Source organism: Chinchilla lanigera, unplaced genomic scaffold (assembly GCF_000276665.1).
Source record: "Chinchilla lanigera isolate Chin_1 unplaced genomic scaffold, ChiLan1.0 scaffold00029, whole genome shotgun sequence".
In the NCBI taxonomy this organism is placed as follows: Eukaryota; Metazoa; Chordata; class Mammalia; order Rodentia; family Chinchillidae; genus Chinchilla; species Chinchilla lanigera.
Genome location: NW_004955430.1, coordinates 2,578,914 through 2,601,362, shown reverse-complemented (window position 1 = coordinate 2,601,362; position 22,449 = coordinate 2,578,914). Strand labels below are relative to the sequence as shown.

Below are 22,449 nucleotides of genomic sequence, written 5' to 3'. Positions count from 1 at the left end.
TTCAGAACATTTTAAAACCTTTGCAGAAGTATCTGTTCAGTTTACTAGAAATGTTTTTAATTGTTCACCACTTGGTTTGCTGATGAGGAGAGGCATTTGAAGGCCTTACCAAAATCTAATCCTCTAGTGACATGTGTCAGCAGATTGCGCACTGGGCTTGCTTTCCTTGCCACACTCCCTTGACCAAAATGTCTCCATGATTGCTGATGAGACATTTGTCTGTGGTTAGTTTTGAGAATTTTATTGACCTTGATCTTCTTAGATAATAGAATTATAAGTTTATTTTGCCGCATCTTCTTATTTTATAAATGAGGAAAGAGGGTTAGAAAGGTTCTGAATATGACAAACATTTTTTCTCTCACTAGGTTGTCTTTCCTGATTTCCTAGAATTACAGTTATTTCTGAGAAACTAAAATTTACAATAATTGTCAGGCTCATAGATGTTCTAGGATGTCCTCATGGCTTTGCAGTTTAGTTTAGTCCTACCAATCCTGGCAACCCTGATGCAGGACCAAAGAGAATACGTTCCTCTGATATTAAAAGAATCTGGTTTTGGACTTGGTCTAGAGCTGTGGTATAGTCCTTGATTCTGACCGCTGTGTTCTTTCATGCTTGATGCATGTGCTGTGTATCTCTGAAGAAAAATGCTGAGGCTTTTGCTTCTGTGTGGCTGAACAGTGAGCCTTGAGGAAAAGGAAACTGGTGGGCAGGAGCCCCCCACCTTAATAATGACACATCAGAGTCTGTTCTCACGAACCTCAGGGGGATATCCTTATTAGAACTCAAATGAAATATCGTTATAGCAATTAACATAGTAATATAATAGAATTTAACATATAATTGAAGTATTTTTTAAAAAGCAGTTTATATTTATGGATACTTTTGATGCCATTATAGGACAGATTCTGAAATATATGAGGATGCTGTAGAACTTCAGCAGTTTTTTATTAAAATTCGTGATGAACTCTGCAAAAATGGAGAGATCCTTCTTTCTCCAGCACTCAGCTATACCACAAAACATTTGCATAATGATGTGGAAAAAGAAAAAAAGGAAAAATTACCAAAAGAAATAGAGGAAGATAAACTAAAACGCGAAGAAGAAAAAAGAGGTTGGTTTCTTTTCATTTTATTAAACATGAAAAACTATGATATTCTAGCTATTCTCATAATTAACTGTGGAGAAGAGTCCTATTTGTGTGAGTAGAGATTTAGGGTGATAATGCATTTCATATTGGACTGATATGATGGAAATGTTTTTATCATTATCAGTTTGGTCATTAGACCATATAAGATTAAAAATGATACAGCTGATATTCCAGGAATGGTCAGTTCACAGGTATGGGTGTCTAATGCTTCTTCATACTGTTAGTAGATGAAAACAGAGGGGCCCACAGCTGAGGTTAGAATGCATTCTCAACAGTGAATACATCAGCTTTCTGCCATATTATTCAGTAGCATGGCTTTCCTCTTGGTCCTCTGGGCCAGACAAGATGACTTTAATTAAGCAACATACCTAGGAAAAAAGATTTATTTTATTTTATTTTGATTTATTTTAATTATATTAACCTAAACATATTACTTTGAGTCACTTGCCGCAATTTATATACATATATATATGTTTTGTTGTGTTTTTTTTCTTTTTTGTACTGGAAATTGAACTCAGAGCCTCACGCTTGCCAGGGAGGCTCTGTGCCGCTGAGCTACATCCCTGGCACAAGTATTTTGATAGTGGGACCACATTTGGTAATTTCTGATAACATTTGAGTTCACATAAAGAAATAGAATATATGACTTTGCAAAACTTATATTAGTCTTTAACATCAAACCTTGTCCCCAGGGTTTTTCTGCATAGGCCAGAAAACAATGAATTTGTTTGAAGCAAATTCTACTCAGTGATGATGTACCCAAAAAAAGAAGAGAAAGGATAGTGTGCACCTATAATCCCAGCTACATGGGAGCCTGAGGATCATAATTTCAAGAATAGTCTGGGCAACTTAGAGAAACCCTGTCTCATAATAAAACTTAAAAGGGACTGAGGATGCAACTCATTGGTAGCAGTTGTCTAATGTGTGAGGTCCTGGCTTCAATCTCCAGAACCAAAGGGGCGGGCCTAGTTGGTGAGAATATTACTTTTGCCAGCATAGGGCTAACTGCAAAAACAATATGCTTTGCTACCTGAGGGAATATACTTACTCAGAACAGTGACTGGAAATAGGAAGACAACTATTGCATGATATCCCTAATATAGACTCTACGGGCACAATAAAAGGCCACAGAAGTAGAAGGGAGCCGGTTGCACAAGAGGAAGAGGTGGGGATAGAAAAGTAGGTTAAGGGTGGTAGATGGGGGAATGGGAAAAATGTTAACCTAAATTCTAGATTATATTCAAATTTGTTGTGAAAAACATGGCTTTAAATTTTAAAAAAGGGCATGGTGGCGCACACCTGTAATCCCAGCACTGGGAAGACTGAGACAGTAAGATTGCTGCGAGTTTGAGGCCAGCCTGGGCTAATAGTGAGTTCAAGGCCAGCCTTAACTACATAGCAAGACCCCGTCGCAGCCCCTCCTTCCTCAAAAAAAGAAGGCTGGAAAAGACGAAAAGAGCAAAAAGATGTAAGTCATATATAGAACAAATAGCAAAATATCAGTCATGAATGAGTTCGATGCCATCAGTGACTATATTTAAATAGACTGTGCTTTCCAATCACAGTAGAGACTATCAGTCTGAATTTAAAAAGATTCAACTATGCTTTTGTAAGAGACTCACTTTAGCTTCAAAGACACAAAAAAGTTAAAAGGAAAAGGAACAACCCCATGTAAACTGTAACCATAGCAAGTTGGAATAGCTGGGTTAACATCACACAAAGTAAATTTTTTATTAAAAAAAAGCAATGCTAAAGACAAAAGGTGATGTTTCCTAAGGATAAAAGGGTCAACGTTTTTGGAACATACAATAGTCATAAACTTATACAGATGTTATAATGGAGCATCAAAATAATATGAAGGAAAAAATGACAGAATTAAATGAAAAAACAAGCAATTCAACGAGTATACTCTCAATACCCTTTTCTCAGTAATACTCTTTTCTTAGTAGTTGATAGAACAAACATACCAAAAATCAGTAAAGACATAGACCTCAGTAGTATTGTAAACTAGCTTGGTCTGATATGTCGCTATACCACGTAACAGTGAATATATGTTCACTGCAACCATACGTGGAATTTCGGATTTTTGAGACAGGGTCTCACTATGTAGTTCAGGCTGTCCTTGAACTCACAATGTAGCCCAGGCTGGCCTCAAACTCTCCTCAATCCCTCTGCCTCAGCCTCCCAAGTACTGGGAATACAGGCATGGGCCACCATGCTGGGCACATACATGGAATATTATCTAGGATAGGCCATATATTGGGTAATAAAACAAGTTTCCAAACAGAAATCTGGGTTTTATGGTGCCAAGAGGCTGTGGGAGGAGGGATTTAGCTTAGTGGTGCAATGCCTGCCTGGCAAGCACGAGGTCCTAAGTTTGATTCCCAGTACCAAAAAAAAGAAAAAGAAGCTGGGGAAAGAGGATCTCAGGTTTGGAGATAGCCTGAGCAACTTAGTAAAGCCTGTTTCTACAAAATTAAAAAGGGCTGGGGATGTAACTCAGAGGGCTTGCCTGCACGTAGGAGGCCCTGGTTTCAATCACCTTCCAACCCCACCCCACCCCCAAAGGATTGCAGTTATATCAAGTTTGTTCTCTGAATGAAATTAGGTTGTGTGAAATGAGGTTGGAAATCAGTGGCAAATCTGGGAACGCCCCACCCTCTTGGAAATTAGACAGTATATTTGTAAATAGTCCATGATCAAAGAAGATATAGGGCAGTTGGTAAAATCTTGAAATGAAAACAACACAGTAAAATTTATGGAATAAACACATTAGAAAGATCTAAGTTCATTAAAAGTAGACCAAATCAACCCAGAGTAAATAAGAAGGAGCAAATAGTAGAGATTAGAAGACATGCAAGAGAAAACAGAAAATGCCAGTTATATTCTGGGTATGTTATTTGGAGTCACCCATGTTGTTTCTACCTGCAAAATAGTTGGAATTGTTTTTTAAGTTTACCTATACTTTTCCTCAAAATGTGAAATGTCAGTAGTGTGCAGTTAGAAGAAGAGGGGTAACAACATTTTTAAAAGTATTAATCACTGTCTTTGATTGATCCTTGATTACCAGAAAATATTGTGGATGACGTAATCTGTGAATAGGGACTATCCGAGAAAAACAGGGCCACACATAGAATTAGACTAGGAAACTGTATTCCTTGCTTATCACTGTACATATTTTATGAGCATGGGGCCTTTGCTCAATAGAGGAGAAGGAGCCATGCAGTGTAGAGTTGCTTCGAGACTATCAGAGTGTCCCTGTTAATACCTTTTCTTCTACTAACTCAAAGACGGTATTTTCCCACAGTATGACTGGGTGATGAAAGTAGTAAGAAGGGATCTTTTTTGCCATAAGTATGTGATATCATCAGTAGGAACAACTGAGTGGGAAAAGCCATAGAAGCAGTATACTCTGAGCACTACTTTAGTCATTTCTGGCAATAAGAAGTCTGCTTCAGACTATTTCTGATTACTTCGTCTATTTCTGATTACTTTATGAACATTAGAAGATGGAAAAACACTAAAAAGTTGTAGAATGACTGTATGTATCACTTAGCCCTCTGTGTAGCCATAAGAGGAGGATTATTTACAATAACCAGATGAAAACTGAAGGAAACTAGATCTCTCATACCTTATTTAGTACCAGAACTCCTCATACTGGAGTAATTTAACAAAGGAAAAACAGCCTAGAGAACTTTAAGTCAAACACGGCAGATTATACATAAATGTCTATTGCTTCTTCCAAACACCTCTAAAATGATGCGGGGGAGGCTTAAAAAAATAAACAATGGACAAACACACAAGTATTTCCCTCAAGAAAAAAGAAAAGAAAGAAAAAGAAAGATTAGTGGGAGAGGAGATGGTGGCAATTAAAATATGGACTTGGAAAATGATGGGTAAGTTGCTGTAACATTTGATTGAATGCCAGTAGTGGATCAGATTTTGAGAAGGCCAGTTCCTGTTTTTGAATGGCACAGGGATTAGAGCACCAAGTACTAAAATTGGTGGTACATGTGAGGCTGAAAACAAGAGGATTAGTTGAAAATCTAAAAGGAATTGAGCCTCCAGATCACCTCCTCCTCAACCTTTCCTGTGGCTGTTCTTCCTAAAAGTTACACTCAGGGATACCAGCCCACTTGTAAGTGTGGGTGACATGATGAAGAGAGGATTTATACTAAATAGGGAGGCTCCCTGGCTTGCCTGGCTATTTAGCTCCTTCTGTGCTGACAGCCAGACCTGTTGGAAGCAGGAGATGCTCTCTAGAGAAGTGGACCAGACCTTGAGGGAAAACTGAAGACAGTAACATCTAGAAGTCACCAGTGAAACCCATCAATCAGCTGCCTCTGTGTATGCACAGAGATCTTCTCACTCTTAAATAGGAGCAGGTGATTATCTAAATAAGACTAAATATTTAAGAAAACTCCCTAAGATGCAAGATTTTTGAACAAACTAAAAATATATGTCTTCAGAGATACATGGCTCCTTTTCCTCTATTCAGCAAAGGCCCCATACAAACTAAAAATATATGTCTTCAGAGATACAAGGTACTACATCCATAAAACATTCCCAGAACCAAAACTTTCTTGGAAATTGAAAATATGATGATAAACCCCCTGAGAGAAAATTACAAATCATACGCATAGTATGATAAAGGTCTGATATCCAGAACACATAAAAAGCTCCTACAATCTAACAAAAACAGGACAACTCAATTAAAAAATATTGGACCAAGGATTTGAATAGCCATTTCTCCAAAAAAATTATATAGATGGCCAAGAAGTACATGAAAATAAGCTACATATCACTAGAAGAATGCAAATAAAAAACTATGATGAAATACTACTTACACATCTTTAGGATAGCTATCATTAAAAACAGGAAAATAAGTGTTGGTGAGGATACAAAGAAATTGGAACCTCACTACATTGCTGATATGAATATAAAGTGGTACAGTCTTACTGAAAATAATTTGGTAGTTCTTCAAAAAGCTGAGTCTCCACATAGTCTACCAGTTCCACTCCTAGGTATATATGCAAAGGAATTAAAAACAGGAACACAGGGGCTGGGGACTTAGCTCAGCGGCAAAAGCACCTGCCTGGCAAGTGCAAGGTCGTGAGTTCGGTTCCTGGTACCGGAGAAAAAAAAAAAAAAAAAAAAAAAAAAAAAAAAAAAAGACTTCCTTTAAAAACAGGAACTCAGAGAAGTATTTATATACCCATGTCCATGGCAGCATTATTCATAATAGCCAAAGGGCAAAATATCCTGTGTCCATCAACAGATTAATGAACAAATTTTGATATGTCCATTCAATGGAATACTATTCAGCTTCAAAAAGGAATACAATATACATGCCGCATGGATGGACCCCTTGAAAATGTAACTATGAAATAAGTCAGGAAAGGACAAATATTATATGATTGCACCTGTGAAAGCTAAAATAGGCAAATAAGAAATAGAAAGCAAAATAGAGGTTACTAGGTACCAGCATCAAGGGGAAGGGGGCCAGAAGTTAGTGTGTAATGATTATACTTTCTGTTTGAAATAGTTTTGGAAATAGTGGTTATACTTTCATGACATTGAAATGTAATTAATGCCACTGAATTGTACTGTTAGAAGTGATCAGAATGGCAAGTTCTGTCTTATACTTTTTACTACTAAAAAAAAAAAAAAGAACTAATAAGGCATCAAAATCCATTGAATTATATATTTTTAAAAGGTGAATTAGGCATTGTGTGGATTATGCCTCAACATAGCTGTTTTCAAAATGACATTATACTAGAAAGAAAACATTCAGAGAAAAATCAGAATATGAAGTAGAAAGCTACCAAGAACTGAGAAAAACAAAAATAATGAGGCAACTGAAAGAAAGCAGCCCAGGCAGTCAGCCAGGCATGGTGTTGCACGCCTGTAATCCCAGCACTTGGAAGGCTGAGGCAAGAGGATCACTGCGAGTTTGAGGCCAGCCTGAACTGCATAGCGAGACCCTGTCTCAAAAAGACAAAAAAAACCAGCCCAGGTAGGCATGGTGGAACAAGCCTATAATCCCAGTACTTGGGAAGCTGAGGCAAGAGGATTGCCACGATTTTGATGCCAGCCTAGGCTATATAGTGAGTTTAAGGCCAGCTTGCACTACATTGCAAGACCCTATCTCAAATGACCATAAGTAAATATATGTATGTATGTAAGCAAAGAAGTAAATAAATAAGCAGCCTAGGAGGCTCACAATCTAATAACTTTAGGACAGAATTCTAATAATTTCTGCCACTCTGTAAAGATTCCGTTCTCTTCAGCTTCTAAATACAGGTCTCTAATTGCCTTTTGAGCCAGTATTATGTGATTTTTAGTGATTTTTCTTTTGCCTTGCTTGTGCTGTATTCAAGTTTGGACTGCATTGGTGACAACTGAATTCTATGTAGCAAAGGGTACAGTGCAGTGCTTACTTTTCCTTCTGTGCCCTGGTGCACAAAGTTGAATTAAAACTTGAGTATATTAAACATTACATGTGTTGGTGTAATTTGGTGAGTAAAACGGTGATTACTGTGTCCCTCTGAACATTGGCATCTGTTGTTGTAAAGCAGACGTGTAAACTTCCTTTTTTAATATTAAACTTGGCTTTGTGTTGCTTTGTAAAATAGTTTTTATACTTGTATTTGTTAACTATATTATGCATTTGATATGTGACCCAGGTTAATTCCTCTTCACTCATTGCAACCTAGGCAAACCAAAAGGTTGGACACCCATGTTCTAAATCATCTAAACTAAGTGTATGGGTAAGGCTCTGGGCACAGTCCATCCTGATACACTATTAATCTGTAGACCAGTAAAACGCAAACAAAACTAGCTGTCTGCTCTTAAAATACAGTGAGAGATGCATAGAATAACGGGTAGATATTACTGTTCGAAAAGAGAGATTGAACTGTTTTAATTCTGAGCAATTTTGAAATCAAGCTCAACAGACTCCTTTGGGTTTCTGGATCTAGGAACTGTCCTCTGTGGCTCAGTACTCTGCCCTTGGAATCAACTTAATTCATGAAAGGTATTTACAACTGAGTTGTATTATTATCCTGTTTTGTGTCTCTGAAACTTGGGATGTCAGACAACTTTTTTAAAGTTTTGTACCTTGTCTGACCCTTTCAGTCCAGTTGACTGTGTCTGATGGTATGAAATGCTCAAGAACCTTGTGAATCTGTTTTGTATGTCACAAGGATTTACTGGATTAGTCAATTACTAGATAACATTTTCTATCAAAATTGACAAAAATTTTTTTAATTGAACAATGAAGAATTTAAACTGATGTAACCTTTTGGAGAGTAATTTGGACTATCCATTTGTAAAACATTTAAAATGCTTATTCTCAGCTGTTCCATTTATGAGAAGTTATCCTAATGAAGTTATCAAAGATGTTAGCAAAACATTATCCTCAAAAAAAAAAAAAAAAAAAAAAGTAGCTGGGCCTGGTGGTGCACACCTGTGATCTCAGCATTCTGGGAGGCCGAGGCAGTAGGACTGCAAGGTCCAACCCAACTTGGACAAAATAAAAAGTAAAAGCCTGGGGTGAAGCTCAGTACAAAGGCCATGTGTTCAGTTTCCAGTACCACAAAAAGGGGGAAAAAGGAAAACTATGGTGTATGCAAATGAGAGCTTGTACTGAACCCATTAAAAGGTCTCATTCAACAAAAATAAAAGTCTTGTTGAACAACATTTCACCTCAGGGGAAATGTTCATAGTTATTAAGTATATTATATATGTGTGTGTGTATATAGTTTATGGTCCATTGATACTCATATTTGCAGAAAGAGAATAGAGGATATACATCAGATTTTATCTAGGATTATATAATTTATATATGACTTACTGTCTTTATACCTTTCTGAATTACTAAAAATGAGTATATGAGCATATATTATTAAAATGATTACTCTTATCCTATAGAATCTTTAATAAATTAATGGCAGTTGAGGGGCTGGGGATTTAGCTCAGCGGCAAAGCGCCTGCCTGGCAAGTGCAAGGTCGTGAGTTCGGTTCCCGGTGCCGGAGAAAAACAAAAACAAAAACAAAAACAAAAACAAAAAATTAATGGCAGTTGATTATAATTCATGCAGTTTTAAGGCAAGGTGTAGTGATGCATGCCTGTGGTCCTAGCTACTTGGGAGACTGAGGCAGGAGGATCACTTGAATCTGCAAGTTTGACCAGCCTCAGCAACACAGACTCCATCTCAAAACAAAAGAAAAAGTAATTTTGAGTAGAAACTATTAATAATGTCAAGAGTGTACTGTTTTTTCTGACTCCATCCTTTGAATGTCACAAAAAGAAATGTATTAATATGTGGTGTTTGAATCCCATAGCTGATTTCTAGTGAGTACTTTTTTCTTTTTTTAACCCAAGAAGCTGAAAAGAGTGAAGATTCTTCATGTGCTGCAACCCTATCAGGCTTACATCGCACATACAGCCAAGACTGCAGCTTTAAGAACAGTATGTACCATGTTGGAGATTATGTGTATGTAGAACCTGCAGAAGCCAATCTACAACCACATATAGTCTGTATTGAGAGGCTGTGGGAAGATTCAGCTGGTAAGTTTGTTTTAAATCTAAGGGCATATTGGTAAGATGTGGCTATTTTACTTGCTCCCCAGGGAAGAAAAGTTCAACTGAGATATTTTTTGCCAACAGTAGCTGATCTATTGTATCAATAAATAAAATTGCCCAGTGTACTAACAAATGTAATTAAGCACCCACAATATGAGAGACATAGAATCTTGAAGTGTTGGACTTTGTCATAATTGAGTCAGAATTACAACTTCCTAAAATCTACTTCGGATTCATTTGTTCATGTGATACTTACAAAAAGATTCAATGAAGGATAGCACAGATTTAGAGCACAAAGCTCGTGTTTTCCTCAGCAAAACCACTCTAGTAGTTACCACAAATAAAAAAGAAATTATGGAGGGACATGTGTCCTCACTTAGAATTTGTTGTCAAAAAGGTCTCCTTGCAAAAAAATTGCCTTTGAGACATGGATAATAAATGACTTACTGTCTTTATACCTTTCTGAATGAAATGAGTATATGAGCATATATTATTAAAATGATTTCACACAGCCACAAGCAGGCTGTTGGAAATGTGGTCTAGGCAGTCCAGTTCTTTTAGCTGCCCATCATGTAAAACTTGTAGATTTTTCACCTGAGTGCCAAATAGCTTCAGAGCTGGGCATGGTGGCGTAAAATAGTAATCCCAGCACTCGGGAGGCTGAGGCAGGAAGATGGTTGCAAGTTTGAGACCAGCCTGGGCTATAAAGTGAGCTCAAGGCCAGTGTGAACTGCATAGCGAGACCCTGACTCAAAGACAGTCAATCAATAAATAGCTTCAGTGTTATCTATGTCCTTACTAAAGCACAGAGTTTTACATATGAATTGACTAGGGGAAGTCTCAGCATCTTCCTATCTTACATCTTTTACTATAAGAGGACCTCCTTATATTATTTCTTCTAAGATAATTATGCTAAGAAATAATCTAAAAAGCACTGTGCTGGTTCATACCATGGATAATGGAGTGTTTCCTAAGTTTGCAGAGAGCAGGTAGTTTATCTTAATGATGATCTTCTCTTTCTGTCTGTTTTTTGAGGTGAAAAATGGTTGTATGGCTGTTGGTTTTATCGGCCAAATGAAACATTCCACCTGGCTACACGAAAATTTCTTGAAAAGGAAGTTTTTAAGAGTGACTACTACAATAAAATTCCTGTTAGTAAAATTCTAGGCAAATGTGTGGTCATGTTCGTCAAGGTAAGAAACTCATGAGTGCCAAAGTACCAGTCATTTTCTGGGAATAAGATTTAAAAACATGAAAACTGGTAGTATTTATAAAATCAGGAAGTTTTAAATTATATCTGTATAACTGTGTAAATTTCAGGAAAACCTGAATATGGTTTTGAAAGACCATTTGCTGCTTATACTATTTAGCTATATGCAATTAGTTTAACTTATGTTGCCAGACCTTTAGTATGTGTGTACCATGCCTTTTTGCTACTGAGATTGAACCCAGGGCCTTTACACTGAGCTACATCCCCAGCTCTTTGTTTTTTATTTTGAGCTAGGGGCTCACAAAGTTTCCTGTTGGAGAGAAAGTGATATGAAGTAATAGTTCACTATGTTAGGGACCAGACTGGGTGACTACGATCCTGAGGTCAGAGACTGGTGTGACTTGCCTCAGGGACAGGAGAGTTTACAGATAGCTGGCTGCATGATCTTTGGATATGTTGGGGGAGCTCATATTCACAGCCTCCTGAGACGAGATGATATCTTCTGAATAGGCATCCAGGTGTGAGGAAGAACCTTACTTGCTCCTTTTGATATACTAAACTTGATCCCCATTTTATTATCCCTTGGAACAGTCATCTGTTCCAAGAAAAGCACATTGTTACCCCTTGAGCTTCTTGCTGAGTAATAACAATGGGTTATCAGAGAGCCAGTCCACTAGAGGCCAACTCCTTGGTCCCCTGTGAACCTTGAATATTATCTTTTGTCTTTCTTTATTCCCTGCCTGCCATTCTCGCCATAGGTATCCAGAGGACTAATAAGCCCCCAGCAGAACCCCAGGCTGGGCTTGAGCTTGCAGTCCTCCTCCCTCATCTTCCCAGAATGCGAGAATTATAGGCATATACCACCATGTCTGGTTTAGCCAGGCTAATTTTTAAGAAAAATATTTTCTGAAAGATAATCATTTTTACGCATTTATAATGGGGCTGTAAATATGTCTTGTTAATTCATATATCTCTCTGCTGGGCAGCTCTGATTTAATTTTATTAGTAAAAAGAATGATAAAAGTGATTAGATCCATTTGTACAACCAGTGGTACAAGCCGCCCAGTGAGACAATCATGCATGTACTACTTCTGATTCAAGCTGCCCAATGGAAGAGTCATGCATGTACCACCGGTGGTTCAAGGTAATGGGAACGTGTTAAATTATTGGTTTGATTTTTAGGTAATAAGGTATATGTTTTATCTGTCTGATATAGGCATATACGCTGTCTAAAGCTTTAAGGAAAACTGTAACTATATGACATACTAACATTTTCAAAGGTCAGTTGTAAGCTGAATATTGTTCATGTTTGTAAGTTAAAGGGTATATATTTAATAAATCTATCTGTAGCCAACATCCTAGACCTCTCACTATTTACTGTTTATTCCCAGAAAGTCCTAATGTTTAATCTTTGGTTAATTGGTTAGTATTTACTTTTGGGGGGAGTGATTGATTTATAGAAAATTTACCTGACTGTCGCCCCCTCACCCACAGGAATACTTCAAATTATGCCCAGAAAACTTTCGAGATGAGGATGTTTTTGTTTGTGAATCACGATATTCCGCCAAAACCAAATCTTTTAAGAAAATTAAACTGTGGACCATGCCCATCAGCTCAGTTAGGTTTGTTCCTCGGGACGTGCCCCTACCTGTAGTCCGAGTGGCATCTGTATTTGCAAATGCAGATAAAGGGGATGATGAGAAGAATACAGACAACTCAGAGGACAGTCGAGCTGAAGACAGTTTTAACTTGGAAAAGGTATGTAGATAATAGTCACGCAAAAAAATTTTACACCTGAAAATATCTATTCCAGAAAACAAATGAGTAAAATACCCAGACTCAGGAAAACATCAGCAGTATAAAACCTTAGCCAGAGAGAAGGAAACTAGAAGGCAAGGCGAGAAAAAGTAATACTTAGAACACAGACCAGTAGAATTTAAAAGTAAATCCAGGAACTGGAGATGTGGGTCACTAGCAGAGCATTTGCCTGGCATGCTCAAGACCCTAGTTGAATTCCTAGCACAGCAGAAATAAATACATGTAAAAATAAAAGTGAATCCAAGAGCTAATCCTTTGACAAGTCCAATAAGATGAACTATAATTATCTTAATAAAGGGAAAAAAAGGGTGGCAGAGTTAAGATCAGAGATACAAAGGTGGAAGAAATTTTACAACTATATATATCTGCTAATTTTAAAACTTAATAAAAAGAATAATTTTCTAGGATATTACAAATGACCAAAATCAAGAAGAGATATAACACATAAGATATAGACAATATGAAAAAAATTTAAAAATTGTCAAAGAACGAGCCTCAAAGAATACAATATTGAGCATCAGTAGGCGCATTCTTTTAACTCCTTGAGGAACCTATAAATAAACTGTCTCAGACCATACAGGACAAAGAAAATTTGCCAGTTGATTTTCCAAAACCAGATAATGTGGATTTCACAACCTGGCAAAATAAAAACTAGAGCTCAGGCTCATGAATATTGATAGGAAAATTATTTGAGTGGAAAGATTTACTTATTTATCAATTTTTTTGAGACAGGATCTCACTGTGTAATTCTGGCTAGCTTTAAACTTACTGTGTAGCCCAAGCTGGCCTTGAACTTGCGGTGATCCTCCTGGCTCAGCCTCCCAAGTGCTGGCACTACCCAGGCATGCACCACCATGCCCAGTGGAAAGGTGGATTTATAAGTGAAATAAAATTGTCTTTTAGAACAAAAAGAAAAGAGTTCATCCTAGGAATGCAAAGATTGTTGAAGTTAAGGAAGTCTTTATACTTCGTTATATTCATGGCTCTGTGTACTTAAACATACATTATATCTATCATTTAAGCTTTCTGAATCTGCCTCTCATGGCCACACTATCATCCTCATCTTTTTTTTTCTTTTTGAGACAAGGTCTCACTATGTACTTCAGACTGGCCTTGAATTCATTGTGTAATCAGGCTGGCCTCAAATTTGTGGCAGTGCTCCTTACCTTAGCCTCCCCAGTGCTGGGATTCCAGGCAGTGTGCTACCATGCCTAGTTCATCCTTGCCATATAGATGAGAAAACTAAGGCACAAAGGTTAAATAACTTGCCTAATGTCTCATCGGCTAGTAGGTGACAAACCCAGAAATGTATTCAAAAACAGAGTATGGGGCTGGGGATATAGCACTGTATGTAGTTACAGCACCTCCCTTGCAAGTGCAAGGTCCAGAGTTCAATTCCCAGCACCAAAAAAAAAAGGAAAAAGAAGAAAATTGCGGATAGCTGGAATTTGATATGTGCTGTTACCTCAATTTCCACAAGTCAAAAATAGTATGTGTTTATGTCACAGAGGCTATATATTTCCGTGTTGCAATAAGTCAGAATAGTAAAAATATACAATCTATCAATTGTTAAAGTTATGAAATGAGGATATGGTGGAAGGTGAGAGAGAGCACCAAGTACCTAGCTTAGCTCTCTTCCCACTTCTTTTCTTGTCTATAAATAGAGGAGCCACATTCCCCAGGGATGAGTGAGCAGATGGCTGGAGTCCTCCACTGGGGGGAGAGAATCGGAGGGAGGGGGCCAGGTGGGTAGAGAAGCTTCTGACCTGTTTCTACCTTCCTCTCACTCTGTCTGGGCAGTGTGGGTTCCCACAGCTTCTGTACCTCTCACACCCTGCCGGCACCCGCGTGCCTTCCCAGGGATGTGGAGATGGCTTGGAGAGGAGTGTCTTGCAGTCAGAAGTTACCTCAACCCTGTGCTCTAATCTGCCTCCTGGAATTTATCTGCTCTCCTCTTTTGTATGTGATCTGGAGATGAGTTTACTAAATGCTTCTGTGGTTTGAGGAGTGAGTCTTTACTTTCATTTCTGTTGTGCTGATGAATGGCTCCCCTGACCCAGGGGATTGCCTGATTTCTCATTTCACTAGATGTAATCAATGATTAAGACTAGAAAGGAGAGAGATTTTCTTTCTCTGTGTCATCCACAAACACACAAATAGATTACAAAAGCGGGATGAGCACCAAGTTGTTTAATTTCAGGTTCCTGTAGGGAACAAAAAGAACTACCGTATTGCTTTCCAGCGTGGCTAGTAAATGAACTTTTATTACCCAAAGAGATTGAATGGACTGAGTTTACAAAGAGGTTTAAAAACAAAGAAGAGTTAGGCTTGGTGGTGCATACTTGTAATTCTAGCACTTGGGATGCTGAGGTCTGAGGAGCACTGAGAGTTGTGGACTACATAGTGAGACCCTGTCCCCAAAACCAACCAACAACTAACATTATGGATGGATGGGTAGGTGGGTGGGAGGATTAGGAAGCTCAATAAATAAAGGGGAAACCTATGAAAAATTTGCTCCTTATACTCCATAGCAGTGTGTGAATTTTCTTCTGAATAGTAATGTCTCCAGTATTTTCTTCCTAAAAGCTATGGGGGTGGGAAGGAAGGAGAGAGAATAGATAAAAGCATCTTAGAGTAACATTATTTTATGAAAAATATCTAGAAATGTAAAATAAGTATAGTATTTGATAAGGCAGTTTGATTTTACTATATGTGCTGCTAAAGCAAACACAAGGCAGTTTGATTTTAACCTGATTTTTTGGTTTCTTAACCTTCTGAAGAATTTCGAATTTCCATTTATGGTAGACTTACCTTTTAAATTAATGTGAAGGAAAATCTGCTTTTCTTTTCTGCCTGCTCCTTGATCATTAGCTGCCTTTCTTCAACCATTTTGCTTTACCACAGGATAAAGAAGATGTCCCTGTGGAAATGTCCAATGGAGAACCAGGTTGTCACTACTTTGAGCAGCTCCATTACAATGACATGTGGCTAAAGGTTGGAGACTGTGTCTTCATCAAGTCCCACGGCCTGGTGCGCCCTCGCGTTGGCAGGTGAGTTGTCATTGAAGTTGGGAAGATAAGATTGGGTCTGAGAGCCAGTAGACGTTCATCACTCGTAGGATGAAAACAAAAATCCCTCTTCTGGCAAATTCTCCAGCTTCTTCTCAGACCACACTTCCCCGGCTTTTCCTACTAACCACTTTCTTTTCCATTTACCGGGCATAGCAGCACATGCCTATAACCCCAGCACTCAGGAGCTCACTGTGAGTTCAAGGCCAGCCTGGGCTGTCTAGTGCGTTTAAGGCCAGCAAGACCCTATCTGAAAAAGTAAAAAACAAAAAAATAAATAAATTCATCCATTGGCTCTTGTTTTTTTTTTCTTCTCTTACCATTGACGGAATTCTCTGCTCTGAAATCTCCCTGCCCGTTGTGTATTGTAACTCCTTAGCTTAAATTTGAATTGGCACTTCATAGAAGAAACCTTTCATTCCCGTATGGACTAGGTTAGGTCTCCCTGTTACACATTCCCAGAGAACCATGCATTTCCTTCTTTTTGAGTACATATCATATATTGGTATTTATTATATTGTCAGGTTTTTATCCCTGGCATTTCCAAATGCCCTGAAAGTAGGAGTTCTTTTTGCTGAACTCTGTATATACCCTGCTCAAATCATAATGCATGAAACATAGATAGGGTGCATATATTTGATGAACAAGTAAGTTGATGAAAGGATAGAAGTATGGTTGAATGATGAGTCAGGTGTTGTGGCACACTCATGTAATCCTAGGTCTCCAGGTGGCTGAGACAGGAAGATTGTAAGTTCAAATCCAGCCTGGGCAACCCAGCAAATTAATGAGACCTTAATGAAAATAAAAACTTGAAAAAGGCCATGGGTGTAGCTCAGTACAAAGGCCCTATGTACATTCCTCATTATTGGGGCGAAAAAACAGCAGTGAAGGACTCAGGTACCAGATTGGGTCGTAGGCGATAGTGATTTAGAGCAGCATTTGGGGAAAGGCTGTGGGGAAAAGGAACACTTCTTCACTGCTGATGGGAGTGTAGATTGGTGAAAACACTGTGGAAATCAGTTTGGAGATTCCTCACAAAACTAGGACTAGAAGTCCCACTTAACTGAGCTATTTATTCCTCTTCTGGGTATTTTTCCAGAAGAATCCATACCACATCAATACATGTGCACCCATGTTCATAGCAGCGCAATTTGTCATAGCTAAATCTTGGAAACAACCCAAATGCCCATCCACTAAGGAATGGAGAAAAAAGAAGTGGTATTTTTATACAATGGAGTATTTCTCAGCTATAAAAAAAGATAAACTCAAGGCTTTTGTAGGTAAATGGATGCAACTAGAGACCATACTCATAAGTAAAATAAATCAGACCCACATGTTTAAACATCATATTTTCTCCCTAGCATAAGAACCTGAAAGAGTAAATAAAACCCAAAATATTCAGTAGGTAATGTGAAAGGGAAAGAAATTGCTCAAAGGAAGGAACAACTGGGATGAGGGAAAGAAGAAAAAGGAAAGAACTAAGGCAAAAAAATATGTGTGTGTGTGTGTGTGTGTGTGTGTGTGTGTCTGTAGAAGGATAGCTAGGATAACTGTACTGCTGATGTCTGGTAGTTTAATGAAAGGAACAGTTAATGCTTAATTTTTTTTTTTATATTTTGACCAGTGTTGTATGCTTATATCTGGTAATCTGAGCAACTGATATGAAGATATTCAATATAACAACCATTGGTGAATTCCTACCATTTTGTCTAGTGAAACTCTGTATTGTGTCTAGTTTTTTTTAAATTATTATTTTCCTATTCTCTTTACTGGTTTGATCAATGATCCATTCTTACATCTGGTAACCTGAGCAATTTTGTTGATAATAACAATATGTAATATAACAACCACTGTTAATTCCTGTCATTTGGTTTGAAACCCCGTATCATTTTTAATGTTCTTGCTTTGTTTTGTATGTATTTTGCTGTTATTCTTTTTTCTGCTATTCTCTTTAAAAGAATAAAAAAAAAAAAATAGAGCAGCATTTGGGAACTGATAATGCAGTTCATTATAGAGCGCTTTCCTAGCAAATAAGAGGCCCTAAATACTGCCTGTAGCACTGTAAGAAACAAGCATAAAATAACAGTAGTTGGTTCCAGAAGATCTTGATTTAATTCCCAGCTCTGATAGTTGCATGTCCTTAGGCAGATGATTTACCTTTCTGGGTTTGTTTTCTAATCAGATTTATTCAACTTCAGTAAGCCTTTATTATGTCTACTATTTACTAGGCTGTGAGGATATGTTAGCTATGGAGCTTTGTTCTAGTGGGAAGACACAAACATACTAAGTAAAGTTGCAGTCTGTTACATCATGATACATGCTGTTAAAGTAATAGAGCACGGTAATTTGAGTGAGGGCCTGGTAGGACCAAGGAGTATGGTCTGCATTCCACACCTCATTGAGCAGTTATACTGACACTTAAAATGAGAGTGAGAATTGTGAATATCCATAGAAAAAGTATTCCAGGCAAAGTGAATACTCAGTATGAAGGCCTGAGAAAGAAGCAGACCAGCACCGTTTTACTAGCAAAGCCATGTGTGAGTTAAGTAGGGCATAGTGTGCAGATCATGTACAGTCTCAGAGAACGTTGTGGAAACTTAGGATTTTACAAAGTTAAATGGAGTGTCACTGGGTTGTTTCAAGTACAGAAATGACATTTGATTTAGGTGTTAATAGAATTGCTCTGCCTCCTGATTGTTGAGAATAGACTGTAAAGCATTGTGCGTAGAAAGAAAGAGATCTGCTAAAAAGCTATTACAATAATCAAGACAAGAGTGATGCTAGCTCAGACCAGGGTGATTGCAAAGGATACTATTTTGAAGATCATGTTCATATTATCCTAATAAATTTGATGTGGGTTCTGAGAGAGGGTAGTGAACAAAGTCTCCTGTTTGTAGGCCAGGAGCATTGAAACATTGGAGTTACTATTAGCTGAGATAATGATGCTACTTCACATCAGGAACCAGGAGAATATGGGACAATAATTTTAACTTTATGCATTGGTGTTGAGAAATAGTACAGTATCTGGCACATAGCAGCCAGATGTTAATAGTCTCTGACTTCCAACAAACTCTCATGAGGTAAGGGGCCTTAGATCTTGAACTGCAAAAAGATTATGAACCTTTCCTTTGTTAAAGGCATGTCTGCCAGTTGTGTGATCTCACCCCACATATTGAAGTTTTTTTGAGACAGGGTGTTACGGTTTGTGTCTGGATGTTCCCCCAAAGCCTCATACAGTCATGGGGTGGGCTTCTAGAGTTTATGATTGATTCATGGTCCAATGTTGGGCAGGTAGTTTGCAGACAGTATAAAGGAGGGAAAGAGGCTGCTTGCTGCTGCTCCTCCCTTCTTGCTCTTGCTGCTTTTGCTGCCTGCCATCACGAACCATTGCCCTCTGCCATGTGCCACCCTACCTTTGAACCAGCTGATTATGGACTGAAACTTCCACAAACTGTGAGCTAAATAAACGTTTCCTTCCTTAATTCCAGGTGTCAGGTATTTTATCTCACCAATGAGAGAAAAGTAACTAAGACACAGGGTCTTGCTATATAGTCTAGGCTGGCCTCAAACTCACCAGGCTGGCTTTGAACTCATGGTGATCCTAATGCCTCAGCCTGCCAAGTGCTGAGATTACAGGCATGCGCCACCATGCCCAGCTCATATTGAAGGTTTGTATCTTTATTGTGTTCACAAGTCCGTTGACAGAAAAGCTGGGAGTCAGAAACACTATTAAGTTATATACTTTGGTGCCATGATAAAATTTTTTTCCCTGGGGTGAGTAGCCATATGTTCTTCTCTGTTTATTATCTTCTCCTGTGCCTGAGAGGGAGGGAAACAAATGAAAATGTCTCATTATCAAAAACACACAGTGAAACACCTCTAAATGATATATATTATTATGGTTAACAGAGTTTTTATTAGATTAGTCCTTCAAGAATGAAATTATTGTAATATGATTTCTCCATTTTTCCCCCAAGAATTGAAAAAGTATGGGTCCGAGATGGAGCTGCATATTTTTATGGCCCCATCTTCATTCATCCAGAAGAGACGGAGCATGAACCCACAAAAATGTTTTACAAAAAAGAAGTGTTTCTGAGTAATCTAGAGGAAACTTGCCCCATGACTTGTATTTTGGGTAGGTGTTTATGCTTTTTCATTTAATCACAGTCATTCCATAAAAACTGATTGAATATTAATGTGCTAGGATGATTGTAGATGTTAGGTATACAGTAGTGAACAGATCAGACTCTGTGCTCTCAAAGAGTTACCTGGGAGCAGACTTGAGGAGCTGGTAAGTAAATTTAAAAACAAAAGTATAGAACATCAGGTGGTGATTAAGGTTATAAATGAAAATAAAGCAAAGTAAGAATATTGAGCATAATGTTGATGCAAGGTCCTGTGGTCAGCAAAAGCCCTGCTGATATGTTGTATGTGAGTAGAGCCCTGAAATACACCAGAAAACCATTTGACTATCAAAAGTTGTACTTTTTTAGGCACAGCAAAAGCCTTAGAGTAGAATATCTGGTTGTGTTCAAGACATAATAAAAAAGTTGGGTAGCTGAAGCAGGGCATTAGGTATGGTAGGGAATGAGCCCTCTGTAGTGGCTGGGAACCCAGTCATGGTAGGCCTTGTAGACAGTATAGTAATTGGGTCTCCAGTGAATAGGAAGTCTGAAAGAGGTTTGAGTAGAGTGGTGGTGCGAGCTGACACACAAAGGGAGGGATCAGTGTTGCTGCTGCGTGGAGAGTATGTTGTAAGAACAAGGTAGAAAATGGGGAGCACAGTTAAAAGACTCAGAATCTCTGTTAGAGTCTTAACCCTAATGTTATTGTTGTCCCTGCTTCAGACTCATGTTTTGGTTTCTTTTCTTTTGTCCTGCTGAGTGTTCACTGTGACATTCTGTTTCTTGGCTCTAGTTGTATATATCAGGTATTATTCCAGCATTGTTTTCAACTGTTATGTTTCTTCTGGCTCAAAGTTACCTTTAGAGCTTACTTACCCCAGCTACTCTTTACATCTTTTAAAATGGTTTCCTAAGTAATTACTGGTCACAAGCTTTACAGTGATAGCTCATGTTTTTGGGGGATTTTTTTGTTTTGTTTTTCTCAATCAGATTTTATTGCTACATTTTATATATACATAATGATCACATTCATCATAGAAAATTCGTACCTGTACATGATATAACTTGTTTTTTTCCCATTCCCCTACCCTCCCTTCAACCTTCCTTGCCTCCCCATTTGCAAAAGCTTTGTTTTCATGTTTTCCTTTTCTCATTTTTTAAAGAGATTTTTCCCTTCTTTCCTCCCCCTACTTCCTTGTTCTCCTCCCCATTTGAGCATTTTCTTCCTATTTCACAATACCTATCATATATTCTGGTCCTTATTTAAACTTTTGGTTTCTCATACCAGAGAAACAATGTGGTATTTACACGTGTGTCCAGTTATTTCACTTAAGAGTATGGTATTAAGTGGGTTTTGTTTGATTTTCTATTTTTGTTTTGTTTTGTTTTGGTGCTGTGATTGAACCCAAGGTTCATGTGTGATAAGCTTACACTCTAGCACTCTACATCTCCAACTCCTGTTGCTTATGGTTGTAAAGAAATCACCATGTTCATAACCAAAAGAAAATTTGTGGATCAAAAAGTATTTTAGCTGGGCATGGTGTTGCATGCCTATAATCCCAGCACTAGGAAGGAGAAGGCAGGAGGATCACTACAAGTTCGAGGTGTGTCTGGGCTACATACAGAGTTCAAGGCCACCCTGGACTACATAGCGAGACCCTGTCTTAAAAATATTAGACTTGGTTTGATTACTATAGTAGGTTGTTTTTAGTGCTTTCAAGTTTTTCAGAATTGGATATGGTAAAATTGCCTAGGTATTCAACAAATTTTTCCTTTTCCACTCTAGGGTAAATGAACAAAGAATAGTAAAGTCATTAAGTCCTTCTTAACTTTCTATAGCAGACTATAATCCCAGCTATTTGTAAAATAAGGCAGGAAGATCACAAGGTTGAAGCCAGCTTGCACAGCTTAGTGACACCCTATCTCAAAATGAAAAGAGCCAGAGATTTAGCTCAGTGTGAAGGCCCTGGGTTCATTTCCCTGTACAACAACAGCAAAAGAGTCTTCCTTTCAAATTGTGTTTCAGACTTGAGCAATTTTGCAGAGCCTTTCCTTCTAGTATAAACTCATCCCAGAGAGCCATAAGGAGTATAATGAAAGTGAGGCTGAAGTCTCCTTTGGTTAGGGCAATCAGAGCATTTGCTTTTTAGTTTTAGTTTGATTGTTTGGGGGTTTGGTACAGTGCTAGGGATTCAACTCAGGGCCTCACACCACATGCTCAGAAAGTGTTTCTATCATTGAGCTACATTCCCCATCCTAGTTATTTCCTTAGTGGTTAACCCTGGAGATTACAGTTAGTATCTTAACTTTGCTACCATTTAGTTTGAATTAGTTGTAATATAGCCACTCATATCAACTTAGCTTCAGTAACAAAAAATACTGTATATATAACTCAAACTGCCTTTGTGATGTTTTTGCCCCGTTTGTGTGCCCATTGACATAGGTTTATAATTAAAAAGTGAATTTTGATTTAGATGATAATAATACTGTTTTCTTT

General features: G+C 38.0%; 1 protein-coding gene across 13 annotated transcripts in view; it reads left to right on the top strand.

Annotated features, from left to right (window-relative positions):
- Pbrm1 (polybromo 1) overlaps positions 1 to 22,449 on the top strand; it is a gene marked incomplete in the record, with an annotated part of 135,009 nt that overhangs the window by 69,732 nt on the left and 42,828 nt on the right. For 12 of the 13 annotated variants that reach the window (XM_013515575.1, XM_013515583.1, XM_013515582.1 and 9 more), the window contains 6 exon segments: positions 898 to 1,109; positions 9,532 to 9,717; positions 10,768 to 10,925; positions 12,437 to 12,700; positions 15,665 to 15,810; positions 19,806 to 19,963. In XM_013515575.1, the coding sequence (XP_013371029.1) occupies positions 898 to 1,109; positions 9,532 to 9,717; positions 10,768 to 10,925; positions 12,437 to 12,700; positions 15,665 to 15,810; positions 19,806 to 19,963 (1,124 nt within the window). 13 annotated transcript variants of the gene reach the window in all.